This window comes from Pavona decussata, unplaced genomic scaffold (genome assembly GCF_977016875.1).
Source record: "Pavona decussata unplaced genomic scaffold, jaPavDecu1.1 SCAFFOLD_228, whole genome shotgun sequence".
NCBI classification, from domain to species: Eukaryota; Metazoa; Cnidaria; class Anthozoa; order Scleractinia; family Agariciidae; genus Pavona; species Pavona decussata.
Window position 1 is genome coordinate 202501 of NW_028145633.1, and position 23950 is coordinate 226450.

Consider the following 23950-nt stretch of genomic DNA (forward strand, 5'->3'; position numbering starts at 1 on the left):
CATGATACCTGTCAGAAAACCGCCTGTATTTAATTGTGGATCAACGGCAACTTTCCGAGAATCTGTTGAAGACTTCCAAACATTTGTGACCCGAGGGAGCGACCTACATTTTTGCAGAAATATATTATTATAACTATGTGAAAAATATATTTGAACTGCGGGTGAAAAATTACTGCAACAGAAGAAAGATCTTTGCAGTTTTTCGTTTTAAGCCGCTGCGTAGCATTGTTTTTGATAGCTAACACCGTTGTCCCTCTAATGCTGTAGTCAGCTTGTAGGCGTGCTTGTTTCCTGACCTCTCTCGTTGCTGTTTCATGATATGATCTACTGCCCATTTTGATTTTTTCCTCTCCAAATACAAAGATCCTTCCTACTATGTGTCCTTACTGGCTAACTTCTCTACTGATAAGCCTCTTGTTAGACGATCAGCTGGGTTCTCTTCAGTTAAAAATGCCTCCACTGTTGAGGACTTGTGTGAGACTCTATTTCTCCAGTTCTGTTTGCAACAAATGGCTTAAATGTCCTGCTTCGGAGATGTATCTACCATAACCCTTTCATGATATCCGACCAAAACGTGATTTCGCGAGTTGTTATCTCCAATGCTTTCCATATCGATGTACTTAGTCTTAATCCTAGAATTGCGCCCATCAGCCTCCAACGACGGATACTTGTGGCTGTAAGGGGTGCAGCTCTTGACTTGGAAGCCACTAGATGAACCGAAACAGTTCCATCACTGTGCTGATATCTCTAATACACTACCGCTACATACGCATTTGATGAGGAATCTACGAATGACTAAAGGCTCGCGGACTTCAAATTCCTGTCCACCGGCTGAAAACATCGCAATCTTAATTTTTTACTAAATGTTTTGGTTCATTGTTGAACCACCGCTTAGCCTTCTTTTCCTGTTACAACTGAAGCGACTCCTCACTAGTCGATGCGCGTGGTCCAGATTTCTTGAAACAAAGCCTTTGCTTGAATGGTATATGGCGTCCGAAATCCCAAAAGGTCGAAAAATGTGGTTATTCTTCTCAGGAAACTGCGCTTTATTAGACCTTACATCTGTGCACATCTCGAGGTGGATGTACTCGGAAGATGAACATGTTTTCCCTCTCTAGCCATAGTACTCCGAGCGTCTTAACAGAGGGCAGCTCCCCCATTATCTAGATCTACTTTCCGCTGCTGGTATCTCCCACAACAATTCTTCTGAATTAGACAGCCACTTACGTGCGTGCATACTAGCATTCTTCCACAGCGTCGAAGGTATTTTGTACAAGTCTATGGCTGTCTTATCGTCAGGAACTGAATTCATGCTATCGCCCATATATGTTGAGAGATAGTTAGAGATAATATTGCCAGAGATAGTATTGTCACCGTAACCAGTGGAAAAATTTTATTGATACTTCTTCGCATGCGCATGTTCTTGTACGACGAACTGCGGTTGAAACTGCGACGAATGCCATTCATTTAAATTCATATTCATCTGGTACCTTGGTTTGGTCAAGCGCTCTCCATAAAAATCCATTATACTGGCTATCTTCTGGTTTAAGATTTGTGCGGAGATAGATCTCTTCTATGCCACAGACTAACTCTATTGTTTACCTGGGAACCGTATCAAACGCTGAAAAGCTCTCGCTACAACCTAAGTCCCTGGTGTATGACGCTCAAAAAGATCCCCTCGTTCTTGGCTGCGGCTGTCAGACACAATGCTCGTTTTCGTCGTTGCTTTGTCCGGCGGTAGCTAACAAGACTCAAAGGGCTTTTTCTCTGTTTTTGGGATCTTCCTTTCGCAACTTTTCTTTTAACCCTTTGAGAATGCGTTTCTCTGTACTTCTCAACCGTCTCAGGGCTGTCTCGTAGTTGTCTGGAAACACTGACTGGACGTCTTTCCAAGGCAATTCGACTTCGTACTGCCTGCTCTCAAATTTGATTGATCGCTTAAGTTTCTCGAGCCCGATATTTCTTATTCGAAGTCTCAATGCTGTGACTAAGCACTTCTATCTCCAAGAACGTTTGGAGTTTGCAATCTAGTTGCTGCTCTTATGGTCAGCACGAATAAAATAAGCGTGAGCGAAACTTGTTCGATAGCCTTCATAATGAGTACTATTTGCATCGCCGATACATGTCCATCGGAGGGTCGTTAACCGTGCAACTGTTTTTACTGGTTTTCCTCCAACATCCCTCTCTGATTGATACTCACGAAAACGTCGATGATTGGGCGTGCTCCAAAGTAAAGTAAGACCTTTAAGATACTCCCACTTTTTCGCGTATTTAGCACAGTTGATTACTCCAATGTTCCCTGAAACGCCTTCTGCAGTGAAAGCTGCTATTTTTACATATATCTTTCCATCTAAGCTTTCAAGATTTAGCTCGAGGAATCTTGTCTTGAAGCTGTCGGTGTGACAATTTAGAACGTGAACGGTTGCTCTACGGTTCTCCTCTTGAAGTTCTAATTCAACTGTTGATTATGTCTTACTACTGGCGTCGTCCAGTAGCGCATTAACGACCACTCGTCTTGCGCCATTCTTGATTACTACTGTTGCTTTCCCCAGTGCGACATATTCACCTCTAGTTTCTTTCATGTGCATTGCTGTTGTGTGTGATCTCTCCGGTAAGACCTGTGTGGACTCCGCCTCCGTGGTATCTCTAACTGGAGCCACTCTAGTCTCATTACGATGGACGTTTTGGGGCTGACGATTGTAGCTGTCATTCCTATTGCCGTTTCTTGCAATATCCGGCCTTTCCATTCTTTTCAATGTAGCACGCCCTGTTGTGCGTCCGTTCAAACCACAAAATCGGATCTGTGGGAATGATATTGCGTGGTGGGTCTCTCCAAGGCATCTATAGCAAAAACATTGTTGCGCTGTTTCCCGCCACCTCTTTTCAACGGCTATACCTTAAAACTCGTCGTACCAAATGGGGTGGTTATTTCTCCAGACTCTGAATGTACGGCGGCTCTTGCTATGCCACCGGTTTGGAGTACCTGCAAGTGATCTGGTCTGGCCAATAAAACGTCTGATTTCTCTTCGGGTACTGGAATTGCTCCATATCCCTCGAAGCGTCTCAGCTGTACTGTCTGGAATTCTGCTTCTTGTATACCCATTCTCGTAATCTTTCTACGCACTGTTGTTCAAAATTCCATCGATAGCACTGTGCTAGCATTGACTCTGTCATCTTCCTCGTTGCTCATCATAGAGTGATCTTAATTTGGGGGCAAATCCTCTTTGACCCTTTCCTGCTCCGCCTCAATTGCTACTTCTTCACTAAAAAAAAACTTAGATTCTAATCTCCCGGCGCGCTTTCGAGCCCTTCGCTGTTCGACCTGTAAGACTCCAAATCTCTGAAAAGCACAATGTACGACACTAGATGATTCGTCTCGTCGACTTTCCTATTATTCCATTTAATTTCCACATTGTGAGCTTGGCTGAATTCTTTCTCGATTATTTTCATTTCTTGGGTTAGTTTCTTGACGTTGGTAATGTCGTTTCTTTTTACGTATCTATCCCATAACAAGTCATGTCTGTCATCACGCAGTCTAAACATTCATCTGGTCGCTCACTTGCTTCACGCACTTGTTGACGGCTTGGTAAATCCCATCAAGTAGCTGCAGGAGTATGTGCCTAGCTCGAGTAAATGCTGCTTTGCTTCTCAATTTCGACTGTTTCAGAATCTCTTTGGAATTGTTGCTGTCTCGATTGTTTTCATTTCTTGGGTTAGTTTCTTGACGTTGGTAATGTCGTTTCTTTTTACGTATCTATCCCATAACAAGTCATGTCTGTCATCACGCAGCCTAAACATTCATCTGGTCGCTCACTTGCTTCACGCACTTGTTGACGGCTTGGTAAATCCCATCAAGTAGCTGCAGGAGTATGTGCCTAGCTCGAGTAAATGCTGCTTTGCTTCTCGATTTCGACTGTTTTAGAATCTCTTTGGAATTGTCCAGTACACAGCTGTCCTTTTCCTTCTCGCCTCCTTTGTCGTTTTGCTTGTTCCTTCTTCTGTGTTTTTTCCCTTCATCATGTTGATTCAGTTCTGTTCTGAATCTTTTCTCAGCTACCAGCTGTTTTCCAGATAACCGTACGATCCTTTTCACTTTTGATGCTTTATTACCACGATCCTTTGATTACAAGGTTTTTTCCAATCCGCTATTAAGCTCTAACTTTTCACTATAATTAAATGACGAAAATAACAGCGAACAATATAACAACAGTAACAACAACAGCAAAAATGTTTCGTTGTCTTTTCTTATAGTGTTCTACAAAGCTATTTTCGAAAAAATTACGTAATCCTATTACGTTCCGAGTTTTCAGATGACAATAGGTAATTTCAGATCTTAACGTCAACGTCACTCACGGACTTTTCTGAATTTTTTCCACAGGCCCTAAAAACGTTCTCGAATATTCCTGAAGCCCTTTCTAGATTTTATCAATGTCACTTGTTATTTTATATTAATTTAGCGGCCTTGACATAGTTCTGTTTAATACTTAAAGTCTTCGGAACACAAAGTTTCGCGTAGTTTCCTAATTTACCAGCTCTATTTTTCAATAATCAGTTCGCAAATTTTTTCGAAATTTATTGTTTTATTTTTTGATTGAAGGCCGAAATTTATTCAAAAGTGTTTATTACTTACGCCACCGCCCTATCAGCTAAAAATAGCGACTTTTACGGGTTTTAATGAAAAAAATTTTCCGCGCTTCCGGAAATCAAAATTTTGCGGCCTTCATAATTCTTTACTTATTTTAACTGTATCTACACTAGGGGAGGGTAGGTGTTTAATCTGCCTGCGATGACTTGGAACCTAAATAGCTTTCCGTTTTTTAATATTTGAGCAAACGGCCAAGATATTCAGGACGTTTTCGGAAATTTATCTGGTAACAATTTTGATATCGTCCGTTACTGTTCATTGACTTTCGTTCAATTTCAGCGCTCTCCTGAAGTATTGGGGAAATCCAGAAATCCAATAAGGCGGATCCAATATGGCCTCCATTTGATAATCAGTATGTCATTTCAACGTCATCTCTGCTCGTTAGGGACGTGAAAGGAATCATATTTGGACGTACCATGGCTTCTCAAGTCTCATTGTCACAGCTCTCTAACTTAAAATATTTTGAGGGAGACGGGAAAAAAGGCCAGTCTAGAGGGGGTTTTGTCTTTGTTAAACTAGATCTACATGATAATTCAATCCACCGATAATAAATCTTGCAAAAAGTTGACTTCACGCTTGGTCAATAACCCTAATATATTTCCTTGTCGTCTTTAGCAAAACAACTACCACACTCGTGCTTGTTGGATTATAAGATTATTGTGGACATCTTATGTCGCATCATAGGAGTGCAATAGAAGCATAACACCAAATTATCTCAGACACAGCAATGTGATCATCCATTTGTCATCGATATAATGTCTTTTCAATAATCATATTACATCCCATCACACTACTTGATATCTTATGACACAAAGTGGTTTGACATTTAAAAGGACTTAGCCAGTCTTTTAATTTGGTTGTTTGGCTTTGTTAAAACAATTAATAAGGGACACACCCCCTTGCGTATTTTTTATCTTGTCAAGTTTCTTCGTTCGCTTATATAGTGTGACAGCGTTGCTCAAAGGTCAGTTGCGGTCTCTCTTTGCTAGCTTTACCCATCCTTCTCTCCCATAGTTTCAATTTTTGTACTATCAGCAGTAGTTCAACAAATCTCCGTATTCTCTGTGTTGACTAATTTACGTACAATAATTTAATGGTAATGCCATGTTTACTCTAATTTTATCCCATGAGAAAAATCGGTTTGGAACTTACCTCCTCTTATCCACAGCAAGGAAACATGTAAAATAAGAGCTTTAAGAAACCATTCGTCCATCTTTGATAAACACTGATGATCACAACATTGGTATTACTTGGCAAAGAATGGAAAACCTGCAAAGAAGAAAAGTTAAATACCCTAAGAAAGGTGCCTACTACTAAATAAGGCTTTTTGTGTGGCTAAGTTCCAACGCTGACTATAAATATTCATAACAATTTTTAAAATGCAAAGCAAACACCACCAAACTTTTTGTCTTTTACTAAAATTTATCCCCAAACAATTTCAGTAAAGTGAAAAACGTCTTCTGTCGACTCAAACAGGCGGAAAGTCTGGAATATGATTTACTTGTTCCTAGTAGCTCGTACAGGAATATCCACATGCAGGTATAAAAAAAGTCAATAGTTTTACTGAGAAATAAAGGGTACACCTGCATCTTCCAAGTTTCCCTGTATTTAGTTGAATCGCCTTCTCCCGAAAAATTGGATGACGAATATTTGTTTTCAGAACATTTCAATCCTTTGTATGTATTTTTGTAGTAAGTTTAAATTTTAAAAAATTATTGGCGCCTCTGGTAGTGGTTGCCTTTAAAAAGCGAAACATTTAGCATAATACTGCGCCGTACATGCTTCTTTACCTTCACAGTGAGTAATTTTTGTATCTAATGATTGTTTCTGATGCCTGACTATCTGGCACCCGTGGCGCAACACTTTTAACAGCTAAATGACTTTGGACCGCCAAAGAAGAATGTCAAATGAGCACGGAACACCCTCAGCCGTTTCTCCATCGCATCGTATTTTCTCCTTTGATTTCGCGCAAAAACCCTGTTTTAAAACCAACTTTTTGGTAAAATGGAAAAAGATTTTGTAGCTTTAAACCAGCCAAATTAGAGTGTGTTCTTTTAAATTACAGTTCGCTTATGGTTCGGACACAGTGACAGCCAGGCGTCTTTTACTGACAAATAATAATGGCTACACCTACATCTTGCCACCTGGGGTAGCGCGCTTCTTGAAACTCTTCTCTAACTTCAGACCAAACTATATGATTTTTCCTAACCTATTCCAGACACGGCCTTCTTGTTCGATTACATACCATCTAAATTCTCCAAATGATCATGTTAACCCGCTACAAACATACAAGAACCTCAATTGGTTCAAAGACCGATACAAATATGTCAAACATGAGAGTAGGACCTCGTTAGACCTTCCAACTCCATTTTACTCGAAAAAACTATAACTAATTCCAGACAAGCCTCACCCTATTCAGCAAAAAGTGGTCAACATTTATGGACTACTTCAAACTAAAAAGGCTGCCGCAGTCAAAAAATCCCTTAAATTTAAACAAAAGTTCTCCTTGTTAATTAAAAATTTATAGAAGACGTTGTTATTATGTGCGTCATGCATGGAAAGTTTTCTCTTCAATTTATCATGTGGATCGTTTTGCATTACGAACGTTTTACGAATTAGAAATTAATTTTAATATAAAAGCGCTGGTCGGAGATTTTAAGCTTAAAGGACGATTCCTGGGAGGCATTTCATGCCATTATGAAATATTTTAAAAAAGCACTATTACGAAGAGAAGAAGCTAGTTTAGTTGGATAAAACTAAAGATGTAAGTTATCGGGGGGAGAAGGACTTCAAAATTCGACTCTTCTACATAAGCTGTAGGTGTGTTTTTGCTATAACTGTGTGTCTAGCCAAAGGGTACGTTTTTTTGGTCTACATGGCCTCAGGCATTGCTGTGTTTTGCACAACATTTAGGTTATTTGAGCCCAATAACTCAGCGCTGTTATATTAATTTTTTATGATTGTTTCTGGTGCCTGAGTATCTAACACCCATGGCGCAACGGTTTTGATAGACAAACGACTTTGGACCGCCAAAGAAGAATACGCAAATAAGCAAGGAACACCCTCAGGCGTTTCTCCATCCTATTTTCTCCTTTCATTCCGCGCGAAATCCCTGTTTCAAAACCGACTTTTAGGTAAAATAGAAAAGCCAGGGTTTTGTAGCTCCAAACCAACCAAAGTGAAGTATGTTCTTTTAAATGACAGTTCGCTTATAGTTAAGACACAGTGACAGTCAGGCATCTTTTACTGACAATTAATAATGGCTACACCTACATCTTGCCACAGGGGGTAGCGCGCTTCTTGAAACTGTTGCCTAATTTCAGACCAAAATATATGATTTTTCCAAACCGATCTCAGACACAACTTTCTTGCCGATTATATACCATCCAAATTCTCCAATTGATCATATTAACCCGCTACAAACATACAAGAACCTTAATTGGTTCAAAGAACATAAATATGTCAAACATGTGAGTAGGACCTCGTTAGACCTCCCAACTCCATTTTACTCGTGAAAACTATAACCAATTCCATACCAGCCTAACCCTATTCAGCAAAAAGTGGTCAACATTTATGGACTACTTCAAACTAAAAAGGCTACCGCAGGCAAAAGTTCCCTTAAATTTAAACTAAACTTATCCTTGTTAATCACAAAGTTGTAGACGACGTTGTTATTACGTGCATCATGTATGGAAAGTTTTAATATCTTCTTTTCAATTCACCATGAGGGGTCCTTTTTTCATTAAGAACGCATAACGGTATTAGGAATTAATTCTAATTTAAAAGCGCTGACTCGGAGATATTAAGCTTAAAGGACGATTCCTGGGAGACGTTTCGTTCCATTATGAAATAATAAAAAAGCACTATTACGAGGGAAAGAAGCTAGTTTAGCTCGATAAAACTAAACATGTAAGTTATCGGGGGAGAAGGACTTCAAAATTCGACTCTCCTGTATAAGGTATAGGTGCGTTTGTGCTATAAGTGTGTGTTTAGCCAAAGGTATGGTTATTTAGCTTTTTTTGGTCTAATTAGCCTCAGGCATTGTCGTATCTTGGACAACATTTCGGTCATTTGAGCTGAATAGCTCAGCTCTTTTATATTAAAATTCTTAATGCATTCGTTATTGAAAAGGACCGCACGTGGAGAATTAGAAAGAAGATATTAACTTTTCATGCATGGTGCAAAGGATAACAATGGCCGCGTTAAATTTGTGATAAAAAATCATGCTCTTATGAAGTTTTATAGTTCCTTTTTCCTGCAGTTGAAGATACTTCCACAAAGGTTTAGCCTCTCGTACAAGTCGTCAAAATAGATTTAACTATTTATTACTCGAGCCGTAAAGCGGCACGAGTTAAGGTTTTGATAGCGTTATCATTTTTTTTTTGTTCATTTTTGGGGTCGCGATGGGCCGAGGGATAAGACTACGGTCCACGAGTTATTGTTCTTGGTCTCCTTTTTTGGACTCGGGTGGCACGAGTTAAGTTTTCGGTCGCGTTATCAAATTCTTTAAATTCTCGGTCGTGTTCTTTGTATTCGAGCCGTGAGGCGCCGAGTCTGAAATTCACCCTATGACGTGTCACAAACACGATGGCAGATGCAAGACACAAATGACTAAAAATAAGACTTATTCCTCTAGAATTTTTCAACGTTAACAGAAACGGCATTCGCTTACCTAGAGAGGTTTTTTCTATTTCCAAGGCGAAGACTCTTAAACTTTATGCGATGAACAGAAGCGAAGAAACTTAATATGTTAATATGTCTATTTTTATAGTGTCGTTTGTGCATCTTTTAACTTTCCAAGTTTTTCAATCAATCATATTTCATCTTTTCATTACAAGCACTTTAAAAATTCGAAAGGTTTTTATCGTTTTTTTATTTACATTTTTTTTAGTTCCTCAAGGTTAGTTTTGTTTAACCGAAAATTTGGCAACTAAATCAGTCTATGACTCCGCGGGCCAAGATAGATAAAGATGTCTCACGTTTACTATAGAAAAACAATCAATGTAGAAACGGTTTCTGTCTTCAAATGAAAGGTGAATAACAAATGCTTTCCCCTGAATTTCATTTAAAAATATAAACATCGAAACATTGAAAGACGTACAAGGATAACGTACGCGTTTTGCGTAACGTTACTCTAGATCATACCGGAAATTACGATCCGTCATTGACCCGGCGTCACATACATATCAGGACCGTACAAATGGTTTCTGTCGCTAAACGAAAGGTGAAAACGTGACGATGAAAGCCCCGGGATTATAAAAAGCATTCGTATAACAAATGCCGTTTTTCCCTGTATTTCATTCTGACTGCAAGAAATGTAATTCTATCTGGTGGTTACTTATTGCCTCACTATATCTCTTTATCTATCTATTTGGGGGAATTAGCGATGCTGGAGGTTATCACTGCTAAGAGATTGTAGGCTTACGCACCACGCAGTCAAATATGGCCCGAGTATAAGCTTCTTGTTGATTTAAAATTTGACTTTATCTCACAGCTTTATCAAAGCCGTATTCAAACCGTAAGAATGATTCGCTCTGAAAAGATATAATTAGCATCGTCCCAAATTTGACACAAAATGTCCAACAATATTCCCTATATATCAACGAGCAGATGCTAGACAAATTATATTCTTCCTCAAACTTGTTTTCTTTTTATAGTAATATCATTTTTTACCATTAAAAACTCTACACCATAAATGAGACGAGAATCTTAAACGAAATAAGTGTTGCTCTTTGGTAAAGAAAATGAATATCAGTTTCCAATTTGGATACAAAATGTCAGTTAATATTTCCAATATGCTAATGATCAGCAGAAAGCCAAATTATTTACCCTGAACCTTGCTTTTGTTTTGTACCGAAGGTTATACAAGTGAACTACAATTACAAGGGACTGTCCTTTCTGCGATAAAAACATTGCATTATTAATGAAACGGAAATTTTAAACGAAGTCGTGTTTATTGGCAAAGAAAACATTTTTCTCCCTTTTTTAAATATCAGTTTCTAATTTGAATACGAAATGTCTATCATAATATTCCCAATATGTCAGTGGTTTTAAGACCGTGGGACTTCTTCCAAATACTAACATTTCTCAATTATGCAAATTAGGAGCCTAAACCTTTGCCTGAACCTCACAAGGAAGTATGACTTGAAAAACGCTCTCCAAGATAAAGAAAAACACTGACATAGTTTCACAATACAGTACACTGCATTTATATGTTGGTACTCACGTAAACAGCTTTATGAATCCTCTCTAAGACTGTGAGGAATATTAGATTAGATGGACTCTGATTGCCACAAGCCAAGCTTGTTTACTTGATTGCTTCAAAAAAGCCTTAGAAGCTAAATACAAACTCGCTTCGCTTTGAGAAAATAAAAAATTTGGCCTTTGTTCATGGCTGCGTTTTATTCGAAAGTACAAAACTTAAGATAATAACTGACAAACGATGAGGGACCAATAAGGAATTCAAAGCTCCTCCAAAGATGATGGCTTCCATTTAAGATGAAAAAGTATATTTTTTTTTATTCAGTTCCAAGGTGATTTGAGCCCGTGCGCTCTTCCCCGGAGGGCATGAAGAATAACACTGCGCCACACATGCTTCTCTACCTTCACAGTGAGTATTTGCTGTATTTAATAATTGTTTCTGGTGCCTGACTATCTGGTACCCGTGGGGCAACTATTTTTATTTTTATGAAAGAAATGTGATGGTATATTTCCAGCCTGGTGAATGAGTGAGAATGATGATTATTCAAGAAAGTGACGCAGGCATACTCGGAAAAAAGAAATCCGAGTGCTCCTATCAGGAGTCGAACCTACTGATAGGAGCACTCGGATTTCTTTTTTCCGAGTATGCCTGCGTCACTTTCTTGAATAATCATCATTCTCATTCATTCACCAGGCTGGAAATATACCATCACATTTCTTTCATCATATATTTTGGTCTGAAATTAGGGTAGAGTTTCAATAAGAGCTCTAACCCCGGTGGCAAGATGCAGGTGTATCCATTGTTATTTGTCATTAAAAGACGCGTAACTGTCTCTTTATCTTAACCATAAGCGAACTATAATTTACGGTTAAAGAACATACTCTATTTTGGCTGGTTTGAAGCTACAAAACCCTTTTCCATTTTATCGAAAAATTGCTTTTGTAACAGAGACTTCGCGCGAAATGAAAGGAGAAAATAAGATGGAGAAACGCCTGAGGGTGTTCCATGCTAATTCGCGTATACTTCTTTGGCGGCCCAAAGTTAACTTCAAACATTTAACTTTAAGTGGGTGGCTTCCAATGATCCTCATTACGCAAATTGTTCACAAAATAGGTTTGCTTCAAATATAGCATGTGAATTACACTTTGTCTGGTTACTTTAAAAAATAAAATTTTCGTTTAAGCCTTAAACGCTTTATTCCTCTGTTCCTTTGCTCTGTTCCTCCCTTTCTAGTTACAAATTAAATTTTTGTTATGAAAAAAAATGCAAAATTGAATATGAAAAATATGAAAACACAAAGACTTCTCACCATAAAATAAAATCGTGCGGCCAGATGGTTTCAAGACTCTGGCGCTGCTTCCAAATACTAGCATTTCTCAATTATGCAAAATAGGAGCAAGGAAGTATAAGTTAAAAAACGCTCTTCAAGATAAAGAAAAACACTGGCATAGTTTCACAATACAGCACACTGCAATTTTATGTTGGTACTTATGTAAATAGCCTTATGACTTCTCTCTGAGACTTTAAGGAATATTAGATTAGATGGAATCTGATTGCCACAAGCCAAGCTTGTTTACTTGAACGCATCAAAAAACCTTGGAAGCAAAATACAAACTCGCTTCGCTTTGAGATAAAAAAATTTGGCCATTGTTCATGGCCGCTTTTTATTACTTTTTATTAAACGTTAGATAACAACTGACAAATGATGAGAAAACCATGAAGAATTCAAAGCTCTACCAAAGATGATGCTTTTTATTCGGTTCCAAGATAGATTTGAACCCAAGCCATCTTCCCCTGAGGGCATGTAGCATAATATTGCGCCACACATGCTTCTCTACCTTCACGGTGAGTATTTTTTGTAGTTAATGATTGTTTCTGGTGCCTGACTTTTTGGTACCCGTGGCGCAACGATTTAACAGCTAATTACTTTGGGCCCAAAAACAAGAATACGCAAATGAGCACGGATCATCCTTAGCCGTTTCTCCATCGTATTTTCCTGTTTTATTTTTCGCGAAATCCCTATTTCAAAACCAAATTTTCGGTAAAATGGAAAAGGGTTTTGTAGGTTTAAACCAGCCAAAGTAGAGTATGTTCTTTAGCCGTAAATGACAGTTCGGTTATGGTTAAGACAAAGGGACAGTCAGACGTCTTTTACTGACAAATAATAATGGCTACACCTACATCTTCCCACCGGGGCTAAGCGCGCTTCTTAAAACTGTTCCCTAATTTTAGACCAAAACGTATGATTTTTTTTCTAACCTATTTTAGACACGAACTTCTTGTCGATTGCATACTATCCAAATTTTCCAAATGATCATGTTAACCCGCTTCAAAAATACAAGCAGTTAAATTGGTTGAAAGACCGATATGAATATATTAGTCAAATTTGGCCATTGTTCATAGCCGCTTTTCATTTGAAGGGGCCAAACTTAAGATAATAACTGACAAACGATGAGGAAACAATAAGGAATTCAAAGCTCTACCAAAAATGATGGTTTCCCTTTGAGATTCAGTTCCAAGGTAAATTTGAACCCAAGACCTCATCCCCGAGGGCATGTAGCATAACACTGCGCCACGCGTGCTTCTCTACCTTCACAGTGAGTAGTTTTTGTAGTTGCCTGACTATCTGGCACCCGTGGCGCAACGATTTTAACAACTAAATGACTTTGGACGGCCAAAGAAGAATACGCAAATGAGCAAGGAACACCCTCAGGCGTTTCTCCATCCTATTTTCTCCTTTCATTCCGCGCGAAATCCCTGTTTCAAAACCAACTTCTAGGTAAAATAGAAAAGCCAGGGTTTTGTAGCTCCAAACCAACCAAAGTAGAGTATGTTCTTTTAAATGTCAGTTCGCTTATGGTTAAGACACAGTGACAGTCAGGCGTCTTTTACTGACAATTAATAATGGCTACACCTACATCTTGCCAAAGGGGGTAGCGCGCTTCTTGAAACTGTTGCCTAATTTCAGACCAAAATATATGATTTTTCCTAACCTATCTCAGACACGACCTTCTTGCCGATTGTATACCATCCAAACTCTCCAAAATTTCATGTTAACCCGCTACAAACATACAAGAAGTTTAATTGGTTCAAAGGACAATATGAATATGTCAAACATGTGAGTAGAACCTCCTTAGACCTTCCAACTCCAAAATTTACTCTTGAAAACTATAACCAATTCCAGAACAGCCTAGCCCTATTAGGCAAAAAATTGTCAACATTTATGGACTACATCAAACAAAAGTCTGCCGCGGTCATAAGTTTCCTTAAATTTAAACAAACTTATCTTTGTTAATCACAAATTTGTAGACGAAGTTGTTATTATGTGCATCATGCATGGGAAGTTTTAATATCTTCTTTTCAATTCACCATGAGGGGTCGTTTTTCATAAAGAACTTATAACGTATTAGGAATTAATTTTAAAAAAAGCGCTGACTCGGAGATAATAAGCTTAAAGGACGATTCCTGAATGACGTTTCTTGCCATTATGAAATATTAAGAAAAAAGCGCTATTACGAAGGAAAGAAGCTAGTTTAGCTGGATAAAACTAAACATGTAAGTTATACGGGGGGGGGGGGGGGGGGGAAGGGGGAGAGCGACTTCAAAATTCGACTCCCCTGTATAAGGTATAGGTGTGTTTTGCCTATAGGTGTGTTTGTGCTATAAGTGTGTGTAGCCAAAGGGAATGGTTATTTAGCTTTTTTGGTCTAAATAGCCTCATGTTTTCTGTCATGTTTTGGACAACATTTCGGTCATTTGAGCCCAATATCTCAGCTCTTTTATATTAAAATTCTTAATGCTTTCGTAATTAAAAAGGACCGCACGTTGTAAATTAGAAAGAAGATATTAAAACTTTCCATGCGTGGTGCAAAGGATAACGATGGCCGCGTTAAATTGGTGATAAAAAATAATACTCTTTTTTTTCCTGCTGTTGAAGATACTTCCACTAAGGTTTAGCTCTTTGTTCAAGTCGTCAAAATAGTTTTAACTATTTATTAATTTAAAAATTGACCTTATCCCACAGTTTTATCAAAGGTGTATTCAAACCGTAAGCATGATTCTTTCTGAAAAGAAATAATTAGCATTGTTTCTAATTTAGCACAAAATGTCCAACAATATTCCTTATAATTTATGTCATCGAGCAGATGCTACGCAAATTATATTCTCCCTCAAACTTGTTTTCCTTTTATAGTGATATCTTTTTCCATTAAAAACTCTACACCATTAACGATACGAGAATCTTAAACGAAATAAGTGTTGCTCTTTGGTAAACAAAACAGTTTTTCCCTGTTCTGAATGTTAGTTTCAAATTTGGATACAAAATATCAGTTAATATTCCCAATATGCCAATGATCAGCAGCAAGCCAAATTATTCACCCTGAACCTTGCTTTTCTTTTGTAACGAAGGCTACAATTACAAGGGGCTGTCTTTTCTGGGATAAAGATAGTGTGTCATTAACGAGACGGAAATTTTTAACGAAACTGTGCTTTTTTGGCAAAGAAAACATTTTCTTCTTTTTTTATATCATAGTTTTTTTTTTTTAACTTGAATACGAAATGTCTTTTATGATATTACCAAAACGTCAATATTTTTAAGACCCTGGTGCTGCTTCCAAATACTAACATTTCTCAATTGTGCAAATTAGGAGCCTAAACCTTTGCATAAACCTCACAAGGAAGTATGACTTGAAAAACGCTCTCCAAGATAAAGAAAAACACTGACATAGTTTCACAATACAGTACACTGTAATTTTATGTTGGTTTTCACGTAAACAGCTTTATGACTCCTCTCTGAGACAGTGAGGAATATTAGATCAGATGGAATCTGATTGGCAAAAGCCAAGGTTGTTTACTTGATCGCTTCATTAAAACCTTAGAAGCAGAATACAAACTCGCTTCGTTTTGAGAAGAACAAAATTTGGCCATTGTTTATGGCTGCTTTTTATTAAAAAAGTGCAAAACTTGAGATAATAACTGAAAAACGATGAAGGAACAATAAGGAATTCAAAGTTCTACTAGGCTTCCCTTTGAGATGAAAAAATATTTTTTTTATTCGATTCCAAGGTGATTTGAACTCGAGCCCGCTACGCCGGAGGGTATGTAGCATAATACTGCGCCACACATGCTTCTCTCCTTCACAGTAAATTATTTTTGTATCTAATGATTGTTTCTGGTGCCTGACTATCTGGTACCCGTGGCGCAACGATTTTTACAGCTAATTAAATGTTAACTTAAAGACGACGTTTCCATGCAGGGCGAAATCTCGCAAAGTATATTCAGATAAGGTCTTCACTAGAAGACATGTTTTAAAGTGTTTAACAAAACTTTTAGGCTTAATATTTCCAAGTCAGCGCTTTTATCTTAAAATTAATTCCCAATGCGTAATACGACCATAATGAAAAACGACCCCTCATGTTAAATTAAAAAGAAGGTATTAAAACTTTCCATGTATGACGCACATAACAACAACGTCTTCTATAAATTTGTGATTAACAAGTGTAAGTCTTTTTTAAATTTAACTGCGCTTTTGACCGCGGCGGCCTTTTTAGTTTGAAGTAGTGCATAGATTCTTACCACCTTTTTTCTGAATAGGGTGAGGCTCGTCTAGAATTTGTTTTCACGAGTAAAATGGAGTTCGAAGGCCTAACGAAGTCCTACTCACATGTTTGACATATTCATATCGGTCTTTGAACCAATTTAGCGTCTTGTATGTTTGTAGCGAGTTAACATGATCATTTGGAGAATTTGGATGGTATGTAATCAACAAGATGGTTGCGTTTGAAATAGGTTAGAAAAAAGTCATATATTTTGGTCTGAAATAAGGAAAGAGTTCAAAGAAGACCTCTACCCCAGGTGGCAAGATGCAGGTGTATCCATTATTATTTGTCAGTAAAAGACGAGTTACTGTCCACGTATCTTAACCATAAGCGAACCGTAATTAACGGTTAAAGAACATACTCTGTTTGGCTGGTTTGGAGCTACAAAAACCTTTTCCATATTACCGAAAATTAATTTTGAAACACGGATTTCGCGCGCGAAATGAAAGGAGAAAATACGTTGGAGAAACGCCTGAGGGTTTTCCATGCAAATTCGCGTATTCTTCTTTGGCGGCCCAAAGTTAATTTCAATCATTAAGTTTAAATGGGTGACTCCCTATGATCCTCACAACCCAAATTGTTCACAAAATAGGTTTGGTTCAAATATTGCATGTGAATTACACTTTGTCCAGTTACTTAAAAAAAAAACAATTTTCGTTTGAGCCTTAAACGCTTTCTTTCTCTGTTCTTTTGTAGTGAAAAAAAAAATCAAAAGTTAACAATTTAGATAACTTCTCACAACACTAAAAAAATTGCTGCAAGGCCAAATACTACGATTCGTGTATAATTATATAAGCACAAGTCTTCCTTATATTAAAATATTTTTAATATTTTCACATAATTCTTTCAAGTTGTTAAAACAGCAACGTTTTTCCAACCAACCTTCACAGCTTGTAAAAAAAAAGGAAGAAATGAGTGCACAAAAATGCATGTAAACCATTAGTGAGACATCCTACAGCAATGCCTTTCTGGTTATAAAAACACAAAGACTTCTTATCATAAAATAAAATTGTGCGACCAGACGGTTTCAAGACCGTGGCGCTGCTTCCAACTACTAGCATTTCTCAATTATGCAAAATAGGAGCTTCAACCTTTGCCTGAACCTCGCAAGGAAGTATGACTTGAAAAACGTTCTTCAAGATAAAGAACATAGTTTCACAATACAGTACACTGTAATTTTATGTTGGTATTCACCTAAATGGCTTTATGACTCCTCTCTGAGACTGTGAGGAACATTAGATTAGATAGAATGTGATTGCCACAAGCCAAGTTTGTTTACTTGAACGCTTCAAAAAACCTTGGAAGCAAAATACAAACTCACTTCACTTTGAGATGAAAAATTTGGCCATTGTTCATGGCCGCTTTTTATTTAAAGGTACAAAACTTAAGATAATAGCTGACAAATGATGGGAAAACAATAAGGAATTCAAAGCTCTACCAAAGATGACGGCTTCGCTTTGAGAGGAAAAAATAATTTTCCATTCAGTTCCAAGGTAGCTTTGAACCCAAGCCCTCTTCGCCGGAGGGCATGTAGCATAATACTGCGCCGCATATGCTTATCTACCTTCACAGTGAGTAGTTTTTGAATTTAATGATTGTTTCTGATGCCTGACTATCTGGCACCCGTGGCGCAACGATTTTAACAGCTAATTGCTTTGGGCCGCCAAACAAAAATACGCGAATGAGCACAGAACACCCTCAGGCGTTTCTCCATCGCATTTTCTCTTTTTAAATTTCGCGAAATCCCTGTTTCAAGACCAATTTTTCGGTAAGATGGATAAGGGTTTTGTAGCTCCAAACCAGCCAAAGTAGCGTATTTCTTTAACCGTAAATTACAGTTCGCTTATGGTTAAGACACAGAGACAGTCAGACGTCTTTTACTGACAAATAATAATGGCTACACCTGCATCTTGCCGCCGGGGATAGCGCGTTTCTTGAAACTCTTCCCTAATTTCAGACCAAAATATATGACTTTTTTCTAACCTATTTCAGACACGACCTTCTTGTCGATTGCATGCATACTATCCAAATTCTTCAATTGATCATGTTAACCCGCTACAAACATACAAGAAGCTAAATTGGTTTAAAGACCGACATGAATCGATATGAATATGTCAAACATGTGAGTAGGACTTCGTTAGGCCTTCCAACTCCATTTTACTCGTGAAAACTGTAACCAATTCCAGGCCAGCCTCACTCTATTCAGCGAAAATTTGGTCAAAATCAATGCACTACTTCAACTGATTTCAAAACGTACCTTGTGTAGCTTCAAACCATCCAGAAGACAGTGTGTGTTTAACCTGTAGCTAACAGCTCACTTATAGTCAAGACACCGGAACAGTAATGCTTCCTTTACTGGCAAATTAAAGCTTCACCTGCATTTCACGTCATTCCTTTTATTTACTCCAATTGGCTTCTTCATTAACTCGCTCTAAATGCTTTCAGATAGCGCCTTACAAATAAAATTTTCAAAGCGACAAATTTTGTTTTCAACCATCTCTTCTATTGAACACCTTACCTGATAATATACATCGAGAAATTTCGCTCCGCACGCAAACGTCGTCTTTAAGACAACATTTAATTTTAATCATTTAAAGTTAAGACGGTGGCTTCCTAAGTTCCTCATAACGCAAATTATTCAAAAAATAGGTTTACTTCAAATCTTGCATGTGATTTACACTTTGTCCGCTTACTTTAAGAAATACAACTGTCGTTTGAGCCTTGAACGCCTTCCTCCTATGTTTAAAGCGGGGTCCCTTCTTTGGCAAAAATTGATTTTTTTGTAGTGTCAAATAAAGCAAAATTTTAACAATTGTGATATTTTCTCACAACACTAAAAAAAATGCTGCAAGGCCAAATACTACGATTCGTGTATAATTATATAAGCACAAGTCTTCCTTATATTAAAATATTATTGATACTTTCCCATAATTGTTTCAAGTACAGTGGAACCTCTCCTTACGGACACCTCTTTAATACGGACACCTCTCTAATACGGACAGTTCACTTGGTCCCTGAGAGACCGAAAACGGACACCTCTATAATGCGGACACTTATCCCTGTCCCCTTGGTGTCCGTAATAAAGAGGTTCGACTGTAGTAAAAACAGCAACTTTTTTTTAAACAAAAAAAAAAAGGAAAAATGGGTGCACAAAAATGCATGTAAACCAACAGTGAGACATCCTACAGCAATGCCCTTGTGGCTATGAAAAGACAAAGACTTCTTATCATAAAATTAAAAGTAACGTGCAGGCACATGGTTTAAAGACCGTGGCGTTTCTTCCAAATACTAGCATTTCTCAATTATGCAAATTAGGAGACTCGACCTTTGCATGAACCTCACAAGAAAGTATGACTTAAAAAACGCTCTCCAAGACAAAGAAAAACACTGACATAGTTTCACAATACAGTACACTGCAGTTTTATGTTGGTACTCACGTAAACTAGAGGCCTTGTATAGAAAAAATTATCTAGGATTAAACCTTTTTCACAAAAAAACACACACACACCATTTGCGAGATGGGTGTCCCATCTCGCAAATAGGGACTTTAAGATACAGCAACGCAGAGGTCGTGAAACAGGACCGGAAGTAAAATGAGACCTCAGAACTTCACTGCGCATGAACTAAGCTAGGTGTGCCGCGTTCTTGCTGGCGACGAACCTGATTTGAACGCTTTTCCCGTTGCCGATTAAACATAAGTAATTTAGTGGTATTTATGGTTTCTACAGACCCTTGAATAAGCATTGGTTGTGTTATTTTAGACGTTTAAGAATCTTCTTTGTTTTTTTGTAGATTTAAAATGTCGACTTGGTTGCTAAGTCTTCAGATAAACATCAGTGTTTACATATCAACGCCGTAGGGTAAATAACCTAAAATTAATCAAATCTCGTCGATACACCGCGTATTCGCGTAGTGGCAAAAAATAACACTAGCAATGTTTAAAAAGAACTTTATTCCGTGAATTACTCATACAGCAATTGATTTCAATTTCAGTTCCTGATCTCTATATAAACTTTTGCATTACGCTTGGGTCTGGCCGGAATGGCTTCGAAGCCCAAGTATATTTATACAATGAAAAAGGCGAGCCCGAGAATAGGAATCATCGCAGAACCAAGTTTTGGTTTATGCAAGATTTAATGAAGAAGATACAATATTTCATCTCTTTTCCAGAGTCATAATCGTGTCCTTGTTTCTTAAAAAAATGTCGGATGGATCTAAATTTATATTTGTTGCATATGTATTTCAAGCGTCCCCAAATAATTCTCTTCCTGCATCTATTTGCTTTCATCTTATAAAACCTAGTTTTTGAAAAGCATTTAGAGCTTCACTAAGTTTCAGAAATAGCCGAAAGCCTAAAATTAAAATGTTCTTTATAACCTTTCTGGAAGTAGTCCAAGAGGAAACCTTGAAAAGAAGTTATTGGAAGAAATGTTAGAGTATTATTCCTGACCTAAAAGAAAGGTTACAACTCAGCAAATATTGACATATCTTGAAAAAGCAGTTTATATAATACATTTATCAATAGCAGAAGACATGAAGGGGCAAGATCACAGTCTTCTGTAATTTTCTGCTGTGTTTAAAGAAGTTTTACTGTGGCTGTATTTTTCTGTTCAATCACTATTCAATATTTGCATTAACTGTTTATTGTGTCTACTGTCTATCTAATTACTTCAGTGAGCTTTCGAGCTGTATGGCACTTAATACGCCAATTCGAAGAAAGGCGAAACATTCAACGACACACATTGCACACATAAGTAAAGTCTGATAGCGTGATGCTGAAATTGTAACTGCAGCTAATTTCCTGTATCCCTTTGAAATCTGCACGAATAGAGGCGAATCCTTAATTAAGATCAGCTTGTTCGGCGGGTTTATGGACATGCGTTATTGACCAAGCGTAAGGTCATGATAGCTGGATATTGGCCAAGTTATTTTGCGCATTTTTAGTCGAGCTTTATAAAAACGCAGCATAAAAAAGGAAGAATGAGGCCAATATCCAGCCACCTTGACCGAACAAGCTTCGTCAATAAAGGATTCATCATACCATTTTACTTTGAACTTAAAACTACAGAAAAACGTCAATGCGGGAACATTTTAATGGAATCCGGCGAACTCGCCAATCTACAGGTGATCGCGCGGTGGCAAAAATAACAAACATTTTTACAAAGTGTTCGGCCTGCAATCAATAAATCTTTAATAAAGAAATACTTTTTGAAAATACTGATATGCAACATTAGCCGAAAACTAGACCACGCTACTTTGAAAACTGGGCGAAACTTTAAAAACATTTTGTTGTTCACTACAAGCAAAGCACGGTTAAATTGAAAACGTGAGATTCTTCGTCGAGCTTGAGAAAAACAAATGAACAGATACCAGGTTAACTCGATCTAGACCGGGGTATGGGCGATTGTGCTCACGGTCCGCGACTTTGAACCTTAGTAACTTTTCTTAATATTTGAGAAAAGGCCCTGAAACCTTGGGACTTTTTCAGAAATATATCTGGGAAACAATAGAGCGGTCGGTTAGTGTTGATTGACCTTTTGACAAGCAGAAGATAGAAAATGACTTTTGTAAAATAAAGGAAAAGTCACTTTTCTTCTGTAACGTTTCTGTTTTAGTTCAAGGTCTGGGGGTGGGTAACCGACAAAACAAAGACAAAGAAAAACGAAAAGATGAAGAAATGGTATTACTAGAAGCGGCGTGTCACACAAGTGACAAATTGGCAAGTTTACCCCAAGAGGACAATTACTTCAAACTCAAAAACAATTCTTGTGGAAATAATAATGGCACCCGAAAACTTATTCTGTCTCTTGAGAAATGGGCCCAACCTGGTGGTTTGCAAGTTAATTCTCGACAACTCAACCCCCCCCCCCCCCACAAGTTTTCCCTTCTCCATCCAGTTGTATAATTGTGAAGCAGCGAGCCGACAGCGAACCTGAAAAGATGTCGTAGTTAGGTTAAGGCCTTATCCTATTCAGCATGGGCTTTTGTTGCGTTCATTATGATCAGCCCTTAAAACTTAAAGCATATTAACGATATGGCAATAAAACCTAAAAGGTGAAAACAGTTTCCTTCCGCAAAATGGTATGATGACGTCAAATGACGTGGTCATTGCGTCATTGACCGCCATCTTGACTTCCATTCCCTGAAGTTTTGAAGAAATCCAAAAATCCAAGATGGCGAATTCAAGATGGCCGCCTTTTGGCAATCACGATGACATTACAACGTTATACATGTATGTTGTCATCACTTGTCATCGTGGACGTCTAAGGAGACATTTTTGGACGTACTATCTCTCCTCCTAATCTCAATGGCATAGCGCTTGAATTCTCGCAAAGTTATGAAAAGGGGGGAACCCCCCCTACGCCGCCCCCCCCCCCCCCACCCCCCTACAGCCCCAGAAGGCAGAAAAAAACCCCGGTCTAGATAAAGTTCAAGGGAAATTTAACGGTAAAATCGAACGACGTTTCGAAGTCGTCATAACACCGTTTTCCAATTTCAACATGATTAAAAATAAACTGTCAGAAATAGTTGAAAATTCATTTTTAGAATAAGGGATCAAACTTCGGCATGATTTGGGTGTTGCGTGTTAGCGGAACGTCGAAGTAAACAAAACACGCAGCACTGGAACACCATAATCATCTGTAAGGCATTATTCGTTGAAGACGAGGGGAAGAGTGAGGATGTAAGACAAATACTCACCCTCGTTGTCAGACACTGAGGTAAAAAACTGTTTTAGTATTTACCAAGCAAGTGGATAACAAGATGCCGTGCCATTAGTCACTTTATTTCTAAGAGATACTGGCAAAAACAAAAACTTACGAAAACCAGGCCCCAGTTGTTCAAAGAGCGGATACTTTTTTGCACTGGATACGTCGCTATCCATCGGAGCAAATGTAATCCAACCAATGCTTTTGGCAACTTTTCCACACAATCTCATTATTAAATTTGACACATGCCTCTACTCGATCCTCACATTTTATCTTCAGGATAGCGAGCTAGCAATAAATACTTGCAACTGCAATAGTAATAATACTAACTAGAGTTTAAGTAGTCAGTAACTATCCACAGGTCTTCCTGTATTTTCAGGTCATTGTATATCGACTACTGATTCAGAGAACCACTAAAAATTTTACAGTGATCATCTTCCATGTTTCTCACAATTATTAGAGTTTTTTTTACATCTCCTTTTTTTTCTGTACTTCTTCGCAGGATGTGAGAGAACTCGAACTATGACAATATTTTGACTTATTATCTTCTTAACCACGCTGACCACTCTGCGAAAAGAACTCTGTCTATTCCTTAAGAAGAGTTCAAAAACTCGTTAACAATTCATCAGCCCATTGACCTATCAAATGGTCGATAAAACATCACGTGCAGTGGTTTTAAAACCCGATAAATTTCCTCCTTATTAGTATGCGGTTTTTAATGTTTTTCTCGTATGCTTATTTCCAACGTTCACAAAAGCATCATTGTTATGAACTCTCTCGCTTCTCCAGGAATGTTTTT

At 37.9% G+C, this 23950-nt stretch overlaps 1 protein-coding gene across 1 annotated transcript in view; it reads right to left on the minus strand.

Annotated features, from left to right (window-relative positions):
• LOC146458776 (cubilin-like) overlaps positions 1–18785 on the minus strand; it is a 95092-nt gene extending 76307 nt beyond the window's left edge. The window contains exons 1-2 of the mRNA XM_085090307.1: positions 18702–18785; positions 5798–5914 (exon numbers count right to left, since the gene is read on the minus strand). Coding sequence (XP_084946433.1) covers positions 5798–5858 — 61 coding nt within the window. The 5' untranslated portion in view covers positions 5859–5914; positions 18702–18785. The remainder of the gene's footprint in view (positions 1–5797; positions 5915–18701) is intronic.
• Between the last annotated feature and the right edge of the window lie 5165 nt (positions 18786–23950).